This window comes from Triturus cristatus, chromosome 8 (genome assembly GCF_964204655.1).
Source record: "Triturus cristatus chromosome 8, aTriCri1.1, whole genome shotgun sequence".
Taxonomy (NCBI): Eukaryota; Metazoa; Chordata; class Amphibia; order Caudata; family Salamandridae; genus Triturus; species Triturus cristatus.
Genome location: NC_140591.1, coordinates 116,050,391 through 116,062,720, shown reverse-complemented (window position 1 = coordinate 116,062,720; position 12,330 = coordinate 116,050,391). Strand labels below are relative to the sequence as shown.

Sequence of the window (12,330 nt, the reverse complement as noted above, 5' to 3'; positions counted from 1 at the left end):
ACAATGGAATGGGAGAATTCTCATGGATGTGTCATTACTTTTCAAATAGTTCCTGTTGTGTAAGGAGTTAACTGTCTCCCCCATCTGAGGACGTCCAACCTTTAGTGGTGTATGAGTATACATCATACTCATACACTCATCATCTGAAGTCATAGCCTTGTGCACAGATGTCTTAATCATATTTCATATCAAAATAACGTGCAGTGTCTGTGCAAGTCTCCCCAGGTTTAAACCACTCTACCCTCCCATTCAAACATGATTGTATAATAGGACATGTCTATCAATCCCGGTAATGCTGCCTTTAGCCATCACCCTTTCTACGTCACAAAATTGAGCACTGATAATGGCAAAGTGTTCCTCTTCAACAGAACTAAAGAGATAATGAGCAACAGAACATAATCGTTCTCCTCTACTGCCCCACCCACAAGAACACCCTAAATGTACAAACTTCACACCCTTGCACAACCTGGCTACGACCAGGTGCACAAAGTCTAGCAAACTATCACACATACTACCCAGCCTTATCACGAGTTTGAGTTGCGAAGATGAATGGGCAATAAAGATGCCTTTAAAAATGCTTGTTTTCAGCTGGTCGCAAGTGCTGTGGATTTTCAAGAATTGAGGGCAAATGTTAGTCTGACAAATTTCTGCTTATTCCTTTAACATGTGGATTGGGGTTTACAAAATGCTCTAACTTTGCAGTCAAAGGCAGAATAGTAAAGTGGCCTAGTTGACAGAACTGTTGTGGTGGCAAAGGACGTGTGAAAACAAAGGCTGTAAGCTATCAATTTTTCGTAACACACAACAACTTTTAAATACCTGTAAATGAAATGTGCAAATGTTACTAAGCATATCAGCAGTTAGGAAACCACAAATGGACCACTTGCTTGTAATGTGTGTAATTCAGAAGTGTGCTGGAAACAGAGTTTTATTAGTATCAAAACAATCCAGAAAGTTTACTTGGAGATGTTCAGATGATATATATTTGCTGAAACCACATTTCCACACATTATTTATTGTGCTCTGTATAGTTTTATCAGTAAAACTGCATGTTGGCATTTTGCTGCCATTTCAATAGAAAATGTTCTGTATGCAAAAGACAGTGCCTTATTCTGACCTACTGTAACGCCTCAACAACGTATACAGTTTCTAGTCTGTAGCACACTTCTGTGCATCAATAAGAATCTGCAGTTAACAGTTCACAGAAATTAAACAGCTCAATCAGTGTACTATTCCCATATACAGGCAAAACAAGGAGGGCTAATATATTGCTAGCCAGGGCTTTATAAAATAATGTCGCCTCCTATCTAACCGTCTGGCCCGCAATAATACGATAACACTCAGCAGTCTGCAGCCAGTTATGGCTCATGCAGGCTGGTAAATAACTCCCTTTTCCTGGTTAATGCTCTTACCCTCACACAACCCCTGTCCACAATGGGTCTTATCTAAGCCTGGGCAAAGCACTACGCGTAGTTTGCGTAGTTTGCGCTACTTCGCACTATGCAAATTGCACGTAGCACAGTGCAAACACGCGTAGCGTAGCGTAGTGCAGCGGTCATTTTTTGCTTGCTCGCGGTCCTCAACGTCAAGTTGGCGACCGCGAGCAAGCAAAATGACATCCCGGCGAGACTTTTTCCTTGTTCGCAATCAGCAACATCAAGTTGGCGATCGCGAGCGTGGAAGATAAACCTCTCGGCGACATTCTCAACGCGGGGAGGTCAGGTTTCTCATTGCGAGTGGTCACGTATGCTCGCGACAGCTTGCGATGAGAAACTACCAGTCCGCGTTGAGAAAGCTGCCGCTCGAGTAAAAATCTACTCGAGCGGCTGAAAACTACAGCTCGCACTGTGCAAGATGCCGTTTTCAATGGTTGCACAGTGCCGGTTGCTTGTCCGCACTGTGCAATCATTGAAAACGACATCTTGCACAGTGCGAACAGGGTACTACGCAGTTCGCGAAGTGCTACGCGTAGCTCGCGTAGTGCTAAGTGCACTTTGCTTAGCTACGCGTAGCGCTACTTCGCGAACTACGCCCAGGGTTAGTCTTATCCTTCACTCTGTACTGTACTAGCCCATAAACCAGTAATCACCAGCTGAACAGACATGGAATACCTGAGTGATCTGACATATAAAGCTTGTCACTCAGAGGACTGCCCTCTAGTCCAGCACTGCAGGTCCCAATTAGCTACATTTTATGCATGCTGCTTTACGTCCCACAGTGGTACTCCGATATTAGATGCCAGTAACAAACTCCATTCCAGAATATCTTCCTGAGCCCTTATCTCACCAAATATGCCTGCTCAGGACCATGAACTGTTACAAAATATCAGACTGGACAACCCAGTGCAGTAACCATATAAATAGATTATGATTATATGAAATACCACCAAATGACCTGTCCAGCTGCTCAAAGCTGCGCGCATATCGAAAAACAATGAAGTGCACGATTGTCTCAACCTAGTATAAACTTATTTTGACTTGTACTTATGTTGGTTGTCTATTTACTTACTTATATACTATTACACGACTTCCTCTGATGTGTCTGTAAAACTTTCCTTTTTTCCCAGAATTTTTCCCCAGAATTTTGACCTTCTGTCCTGAATTTTGACAGTATGTCCTCAATTTTTACACTCACCATTGTGAATTTGCACCCATGCAGGTTGGTCACCCTAGCTATTACCCTCACCTCTGGGTCCATTTTCTTACTCACTCATTGTAAAGTAAATGATGTGATCTGATTTCTTTCTGCTAGTCTCTTCTTGTTATTGTTTGTAGAGTGTTTAAACTTACCCGGATCTTGTAATCAATAATATTTGCTCTTAAGGTTTTTTGTGGGTCTGATTTATGTCTCTTTGTGTTAATTAAACATTATGCTGTGATATGTCACCATTGAGAATGATAAAACACACAAGATGATGGACGGAATGTTGCACAATGGCAAAACATTCACCCCCAGTCACAGATCTGGGTTTAATCCATCGTTATTTTGCTCACCACGCCACCCCAGTTCAGACATGGCCATATGCAAATCAGTCTTGACCCTGTGCCTCATGGGAACAGTCCAGCCCGAACTGCCAAGCCATGTCTTCCCTGGACCGGAATCAAGCATCCTAGGACCGGTTTCTGGCTATCAGCCGTCATCAGCCAGGATAGCTTGACTCCAGTGGCGTAGTGAGCATGGGACCCACGTCTGGGCATACCCTTTCCACATAGGGAGACCAGCAAAACACACAAGATGATGGACGGAATGTTGCACAATGGCAAAACATTCACCCCCAGTCACAGATCTGGGTTTAATCCATTGTTATTTTGCTCACCACGCCACCCCAGTTCAGACATGGCCATATGCAAATCAGTCTTGACCCTGTGCCTCATGGGAACAGTCCAGCCCGAACTGCCAAGCCATATCTTCCCTGGACCGGTCCGGACGGGTATGCTCAGACGTGAGTCCCGTGCTCTCCATGCCACTGGAATCAAGCTATCCTGGCTGAAGAGGGGTGAAACCCCGAAACCGGTCCTAGGATGCTTGGTTCCAGTCCAGGGTGGATCTGGCTTGGCAGTTCGGGCTGGACTGTTCCCATGAGGCACAGAATCAAGACTGATTTGCATATGGCTGGGTTCAAACTGGAATGGCATGGTGAGCAAAAAACGATGGATTTAGGCCCAGATCTCTGTACTGGGGTGAATGTATGACATTGTTCTGCATTCTGTCCATCAATTGTTGTTTTTGCATTTGTCACCCAGAGTGGGACTGGTATGCTCTGACGTGAGTCCCGTACTCTCCATGCCACTGGAATCAAGCTATCCTGGCTGAAGAGTGGTGAAACCCCGAAACCGGTCCTAGGATGCTTGGCTCCAGTCCAGGGAGGACCTGGCTTGGCAGTTCGGGTTGGACTGTTCCCATGAGGCACAGGGTCAAGACTGATTTGCATATGGCTGGGTTCAAACTGGAATGGCATGGTGAGCAAAAAAACGATGGATTTAGGCCCAGATCTCTGTACTGGGGTGAATGTATGACATTGTTCTGCATTCTGTCCATCAATTGTTGTTTTTGCATTTGTCACCCCGAGTGGGACTGGTATGCTCAGACGTGGGTCCCGTACTCTCCATGCCACTGGAATCAAGCTATCCTGGCTGAAGAGGGGTGAAACCCCGAAACCGGTCCTAGAATGCTTGTTTCCAGTCCAGGGAGGACCTGGCTTGGCAGTTCGGGCTAGACTGTTCCCATGAGGCACAGGGTCAAGACTGATTTGCATATGGCTGGGTTCAAACTGGAATGGCATGGTGAGCAAAAAAACGATGGATTTAGGCCCAGATCTCTGTACTGGGGTGAATGTATGACATTGTTCAGCATTCTGTCCATCAATTGTTGTTTTTGCATTTGTCACCCCGAGTGGGACGGGTATGCTCAGACGTGAGTCCCGTGCTCTCCATGCCACTGGAATCAAGCTATCCTGGCTGAAGAGGGGTGAAACCCAGAAACGGGTCGGGACGGGTATGCTCAGACGTGAGTCCCGTGCTCTCCATGTCACTGGAATCAAGCTATCCTGGCTGAAGAGGGGTGAAACCCCGAAACCGTTCCTAGGATGCTTGTTTCCAGTCCAGGGAGGACCTGGCTTGGCAGTTCGGGCTGGACTGTTCCCATGAGGCACAGAGTCAAGACTGATTTGCATATGGCTGGGTTCAAACTGGAATGGCATGGTGAGCAAAAAAACGATGGATTTAGGCCCAGATCTCTATACTGGGGTGAATGTATGACATTGTTCTGCATTCTGTCCATCAATTGTTGTTTTTACCATTGAGAATGAGACATTAGGGTTTTTAGTGTGCTTACTCGTTGCCTTTGATTTATGTAATTGCAGTTTAACAGCGCCCTATACTGTAATCAATGTTATTGACAGAGCACCCAGGAAACACCAATAGGGCTTCAATGAAGGGTTGACCATTACAGCGATTCAGCCAATACTGTTTTTTCCCATTGCAATCTGACTGCTGACATATGTTTAAAGCTAATCAAAGGTGCAAATTGAACAACCGTAAATTATGATTGGATGTGGCAATTAGAGGGTCGCACCTGTATCTGGTTCTGAGGTGCAAACCTGTAATCGAGAATGACTAGCAGTAGGCACCGGTTGTGACCTAAGAGGGATTGTGTTCAATTTACATCCCGGTTTGTTTCAGTCTTTTCCTGCAAAAAATTGTGCAAGCAAAATTTACCATTAGGCTCAATTTGCACCCAATTTATAGTCCAATTGTAGGAGCAAAAACCAGTGTGCACTGGAAACACTATTAGCAGCCCACTCATAATCAGTGCCACAGGTTTTTTTAGTCACCCACTGAGCTTTCTACAAAAAATACAATTCTGCGATCTGCATGGTACACGCTCTTTACTTTATGGTGAGTCAAATCTTCCACTAGACAAATCTCTGAACTCCCTCCAGCAGGGATATTAATGACCAGAGTTATCTTGACGTTTTTATTGTTGCCTGAAAAGTGCTGGACACACAAGGAAATCTGCAGCAGGTGCTTTTAAACCCATAAGATATTTCAAAACACAGCACCCCTCCTGATCTGTGTGATGTTGTTGTCGATGGGCTTCTTACGCCATTTTCCATTTAACACAAAGCAGCGGTCGATCGCTTAGTCCCCGATTTCCTTTTTCAAGTCATCCTCCTCACCAGCTGCTTTAAGGCGCTAAGGTCAGTACATACAAGGGGAGCTGCACAAAGCTTGAAGCCTGCGCCATGCTGCTTGAGGGCCCACAGATGTACTGTCTTCTGTGCCTCTGTCATAGGCACTGTTGCATGGTAAGCTTGCCACCTGTGCTACACCTTAATAGTTCATCATGTGCTGCTGTGCTGTGCTGTTTGCTACTGGACGTAAATCCCATTCCCTGCAATATTGAGGGGTGACAATCAAAGTCATAAAAAGTACTCAGTAAGATCAGCTGGCATTTATTGAAAGAAAGGGGGCTAGTTGTGACCTCATGCTCTTCTGGACCCGCTACCAGCAGATTTGACCTTTGTTAGTATAGCGAGTGGCAAATAAAACAAGTACAGAGAAAAGTCTTTCTTAAAATATAAATTTTAAAAAAGGTAGATAGTTGGAGAGGGGAGCGCGGGAAAACAACACAACAGGTAGAGCAAGAAACAACATGGTGGGTGTGGATATTCAACACAGTCAAGAGAACACGGGGCAAAGGGAGAAACACACAAGCTAAGGAGAGCAACACGGAGTACAGAGGGAGAATCATAAAGGTGAGAGACAGCAATACAAGTGGAGGTAGTGTGAGAAAAGCACATGGGGCAACGCGATGTTGGGGAGAAAAACACATGAGACAGCTGGAAAACACATGCACTCTTATGGAGTGGCTAAACATAAAGAAAAAAGTAGTTGTCTAAAAGTGATCAGTAGAAGCACAGAAGCCAGCCAAATAAAGAGATGGTAGAGAGGCTATACTCTATGTGAGGAACAAACACAAGAATGTCAAGCTAGGACATGAAACGTCATTGAATAAGAAGCAAGCAAATGAGATTAACAGTAACGCCAATCAATGTTAGGCCATGGATGGGCTGTAAACTCCTGTATGTTCCTGGTAGCCCACAATATGTTTTTCAAGTCTGGTAGGCTTGACCTAAAAATAAGGGTTTGGGTGGCCTTTAAATGTTTACCATTTATAGCTCTATGGGGTTCCTGATCTGTGGCTGAAGCCATGCTCTTGTCCCTGGCTTAAGGATGCCACCCCATACTTTCTGAGCCAGGCTACTTCAAAATGGCCTCTCCGCTGATGATGCATGAGAAAGACCAAGAAGAAATTCAACAGTGACTACCCTCTCAACAACCAGAGACATTCCTGGTGACAAATACTACGAATGGCCTGACTTACAATGAGCACATGATCTAGGCACCATCTTGGGTACACATCTTTCCTGATGCTTTGCCAATCCTGTCCTATAAAGGGTTCAAGGCACATGCCATCTCATTGTTAACTCAGTTGACCGCAAACGCACCTGACTGACAATCATCATCTACAACAATAGCAAAATAAGACTCACGACAAATTTCGCCAACATGAAGGCTTTTAAATTTATGTTTTCTAAGTCTTAGATCGCCACTCATGTCTGCCGAACCGAGCGTGGCAGGAGGATACACGGAGAGCTTTTTCAATGCAAGATAATGTGGAAGACAAACCTCACCAACATGAAGGCTTTTGGATTTATGTCTCCTGGGCTGAAGATCACCACTCATGACCCCTGAACCAAACCTGGCAAAGAGCTACATAGAGTGCTTTGTCACAAGTCCATTGTCATAGCTACCGTGTATCTCAAACGGTTGGCCACCCTATCTGCACACCAAGGGGCCGCCAACCCAACACCAACCTGGGACCATCCACCGCATGCCCTACGTACACCATGAGATAAAAAAACACGCACCACGATCATACTTTGCAGACAACGCTGACCTGTTGTCAGGAATTGGCAAGGGCACAGCCCCTTGAGAAGGGTCTTTGGTACCAAGACACCGAAGAATTTCTGGAATCAGATTGCGAGTCAATTATCAGAACTCCTGGACAGCATCATAGAGATGGAATATGTTCTTACTTGTGGGGCTTGTCAGCAAACACAATAGTAATGCTTATTAGATACAGCACATAACACAGGTATTCATCCAGACAGTCACACATGATCTCCAGGTACTAGAAGAAGTGATGTATTGCAGAAATGGTAGTGCACACGTTACATTCACAGCCGTCAGTCACTTGGTAAAAGTTTGATGCACAACAGCTAAGCATGGTTACACAACAGCTATGCATGGTTACACAACAGCTATGCATGCTTACACAACAGTTATGCATGGTTACATAACCACTATCCATGTTTACACAACAGCTAAGCATCATTGCACAAAAGCTATGCATGATTACCGGTAGCTTGAAAGAATGACTCGGTGATGCAGGGCACAGGCACATAGGTCTCTCACGATCACCTGGTGCAGATTGTGGTGATGCACGGTCCAGGCACCCATACTTCTCATGATCTGCGGGTGCAGAACAGGTTGACGCAATATAGAGTTTAGGCAAACAGCCTTATCCCACCTTATCAGGTGCAGAACAGGAAGAAGTATGCCGGCTTATGAGGATGCATGCATAGGGGTGCACAGGTTGACTGAGCTGGGGTTCAGAGCTCCCAGTCCTGGCAGACTCAGCTTCTTCAAACACCTCGAAGCAAGACACTTGCACTGAACCCTGTCTCCCATTTAACAGCGAGGCTGCCTCTTCCAGGGCACTCTACTTCCAGGTTCCTTCAGCAGCATTTCTCCTCAGCAGCATGGGTGTGGTCTTACTTCTGAAGGTAAACCGGCAGAAGATTATGTCTCTGGAGCTTCCCTTCCTCCACGGGGGTGTGCAGAGCTCCTTGAGTGAAAAAGTGAGCACTGGATATGCTGCACCCAGTCATTGTGGGGATTCTTTTCCCAAATATCATATCAATTTCAAAATCCGTACCAAACATTTAGAGGAAACAAATGCATGCATTATCCTCTTAGTTGGCCTTGACTACATGTGAGCCACTTGTAGGTAACACTGCAGCCTTCCATTTGTGGAGGGCAGGTTGACAGTAGCTCCTCACCTCAATGAGGCATATGGCGATGGGGAGGAGAGTTCCCAGGCCAGATTTCCAGGACACATATTAGTGTCACAGGTTGACCTGCTGGAGCTGGTTCAGTTTCAGTCACTTGTAGCAAATGAGCCTTCTTCTGGACGATGATTCAAAGGCACACACTGCACTTTGTTTCACAATGAAACGCCCTTTGTGTTTGGGATGTTGTCTCTCTTTTATGATTTTTCCTAAAATCGAATAAAGATGAATTGATTGATTGACAGCCCAGGTCAAGGGGTGTGCAACCTGATTTTCTTGCACCAGAAAGCATCCCACACCAGCCAGAATGATAAACTGAGAGGCAGCTTGTCATGTGGACACTACGTCAAAGGACATTTGACCCGAGAGCCGGTTTGTTCAGGAACATGCATGGAGGTGCAAGACGGACACCGTATGCTGAGGATCAAGCGGAGCAGACTGTCTCCTCTCTCAAAGGTCCACACGACACCTGAGCAGGGTAGATGGTGGGCAGAGAAAGGCAGCAAGGATAAAAAGGCAGTAAATCTGTTTAGACCCACTAGCAGCATCCACCATAACGTTTAGCATGGTCTACGTGGCCCGGGTAGACTGTGAAAGTGAGAACCGAAGTGTGGGGCCCACAGGATGTCTACAGACTTCCACCCGCCCTGGACACATGCAATGCATGCCAGTGCCCAGGGTGTATTGACGCACTCCCTCATGCTAGTGAAGGCGGTGAGTCCCAGCCCACTGGGGACGGGGAAGCTGGAGTATCATTATTACAATATAGATTTAGTATTTCCAGAAATGCTTCCCCGCCCCAACCCACTGCTTTCAAACCATCTAGTAATAGGAAGTCTTCTGGTCATCACAGCGCCCAGTCACTCTTTGCGGGCAACACAGTACCATGGCCTCTTTCAGGAACTTGGTCACAAGAGGTATGGTGGTACTGCCAGTTCCTAAAAAAACTAATTTCACAACAAAAGAGGCTCAAATAGAATAAACCAAAGATACATGAATAAGCACGCAACGCATCAAAATAAGATCTGGAGCTCATAATTAACTTCTGGGGATGAACATCTGTGAACACCTGCTCAAATTTAGCACATGTTCTAATAATTAAACGGGTTTGGCCCTCACAGGTTTCAGTTGTGTCGCTTATCAGGTATTCTTCATTAACATACTGTGAGTGGATATAGTTAAGCCAGGATTGTACAGAAATGGACCAAGCTGGCCGGGGTGCATCAGCGCCTGGAAGGGATGCGCAACGTCTTGAGCCCTCTCTCTGTCTGGGTATCCCACAAATTGATCACCACAGTAGGTTGTGATTCATTCCTGGCATTCAGACGCGTCTCTGCCCTTGATCCTTAGACATCTAATGTTATACAAGAGGGGCACTGATTTCAAGCAGCCCTTTTGATTCTGATGGGACAGTCACAAGAGCTACGGCCACCACTGGAATTGTAAAATCCGCAGCGGAAGAGAAACATGGGTAAAAAAGACACACCTGTACAAAGCTGGAATGAAAGAGAACCTGAAAGAGTGAAATAAAGAGACTGGAAATGTAGAGCTTTGGGAAGAAAGAGGGGTGACGTGGAATAAAGACTGGCTTTGGTATTTGGCAACCTTGTCAGTTGGCATTGCAGGTGGAGGTCTCCTAAGAACAGCCGCGGTCCATGCATGTAACAGTGGTGGGGGCTGCTTAAGGGAGGATTTTGAGGGAGGATGCCGAGGGAAAATTAAATAAATTATTAATTTTCCCTCTGCACTGTTGTTCGAAATACCCTCTTACCTGCACCGACCACGGCTGCCTAAGAACACCTTGTGCCCCTGCATTGTAAAGTTTCCATCAGTCTGGACAGGGGGATGCTTGACCTACCGCTTGCTAGGCTCTGATACCCCATCCCATTGACCGTATCCTGGCACTCATGCTCATGCCCACTGCCGACAGTCGTAACCACTTGTGATAGCAACAGACTGGCTGGAGGTCTGTAGCCACGCTTCTTACCTCAGTTTCTGGATGTTCGATGTTACTCCGGAGAGCCTGTAGATTCCGTCCACGACTCCGTAGGTTTCAATAAACTCTGCACAGGTCTTCAGCACAAGGGGAACTGTAGAAATAAAATACAGGGAGTCAGATATGATGGCACGTTGCAAATTTTGTACAAAATGAACGCAAAATGTAGACTTTGACATAGCGATTTAGTTGAGTTAAGTCTCAAATGAACCAAGTTAAATTGGCTTTTCTTTTTAGCCTGTCCCTGGTGTTGATGTCAGCACAGAATGACTTCCATGACCAGTACATGTAGAGCTTTGAGTATCCTCTCTCTCTTTAGATGTCACAACATCCTTTCCCAATGGAAACCCTTTTTGAAATTATCAGAATGAAACATACAGTTAGTGAACTGATCCATTCCAAACTAACAGAACAGTTGCAAGTCAGGCGAATTATAAAAAGTTGAATTTAACAGTTTTTAGGTCTCGCCTGACCTAGCGCATGCGCTGGTCTGGCGAGACTTTTTGTGAGGGCTAAAAAAAGTGCTACCACTTTAGCCTAGAGCTACAGTGCATGTGCGCGGGCGCGCGCACCTCACTTTCGCAGCCGCACAGCCGCTTTGTTGTTTGATCGCGATCACTTTCACTTTAGCGGCCTCACGGCCGCTTTGATGTTTACCGTGAGCCCGTTTTTTTCCCTCCTGTTTATTACTTCTATGTAGCAATGGTGGCACCCGTGCGCCGCCATTACTACAGAGCAGTAATAAACAGAAACAAGCATTGGCATAGCCAATAGGTCTCGCTTTTGGGACCTTATAAGTATTTAGTTATGCAACTGTTGCATGGCTAAACACTTTTAAGGTCCCAAAAGCGAGACCTATTGGGTATGCCAATGCTTGTTTAAGGGTGGAAGGAGGAGTGATTCCTGTGATAAAGCTTTGCAGAGAGTTAGGTGGAGGAATGTAAAATAATGCAATGAACTAAAGGACTTTTCTTCACCTTAGCACTTCAACACACTATTTTTTGACTACAACTACTCCACGTAGGTTTGGCTTCAGTGTAAACAAGGCTTAGTTGTGCTAACGACATATATTTTGACCTCACAGCTAATATAATACTAAAATATTAAATTTCAGAAATTGTGGTACAAAAAGATTGTAACCAGAATAGCAACCATCAGGATATTGTGAAGGTAAGACTATATCCGTATGTATAAATTTTTAATTCCTAATTCCACATATATATACCTTGCCTATATATATCTTCATGGTATGTAAATATGGAGTTAAGAATAGTAACTCTAAACCTACCTATATATACTTACATTCACAAAATGTTTCTTGTTTTGTATTCCGGGTAATATATTTTTTAATAACACAATATTTTTCAGGTCAATATTTAAGTAATAATGTCCAAGGGAGAAGACACTTCTAGGTACCTATTGAATGTGGGGGTCAGGGGCCCAAGGTGAGGTCAATCAGCACCGCATTATTTAGGGTTTTGTTAGATTGTGTGTTCTTTCATGGTACTATTTGGGTGGGAAGTTATTAAAGCTTAACTTTTGAATTTTGTTTTTGTGATAAATATCCACCATTTTCTTCCTATTGAAATGCATGTTAATGAATGAATGGCTTGTTTTAAGGGTCACAGAAAGGCGCACATAGAAAGGGGGCCAACAGATTTGAATAAAAATATAAATAATTTATTTTGGATTTTGTTTT

The 12,330-nt window shown here is 44.8% G+C and overlaps 1 protein-coding gene across 1 annotated transcript in view; it reads right to left on the bottom strand.

Moving 5' to 3' along the window:
- The window catches only part of ARHGAP31 (Rho GTPase activating protein 31), a 496,424-nt gene that overhangs the window by 270,134 nt on the left and 213,960 nt on the right, over positions 1 to 12,330 (bottom strand). Inside the window, exon 2 of the mRNA XM_085621137.1 lies at positions 10,623 to 10,725. Within this exon, the coding sequence (XP_085477263.1) occupies positions 10,623 to 10,725 (103 nt within the window). The remainder of the gene's footprint in view (positions 1 to 10,622; positions 10,726 to 12,330) is intronic.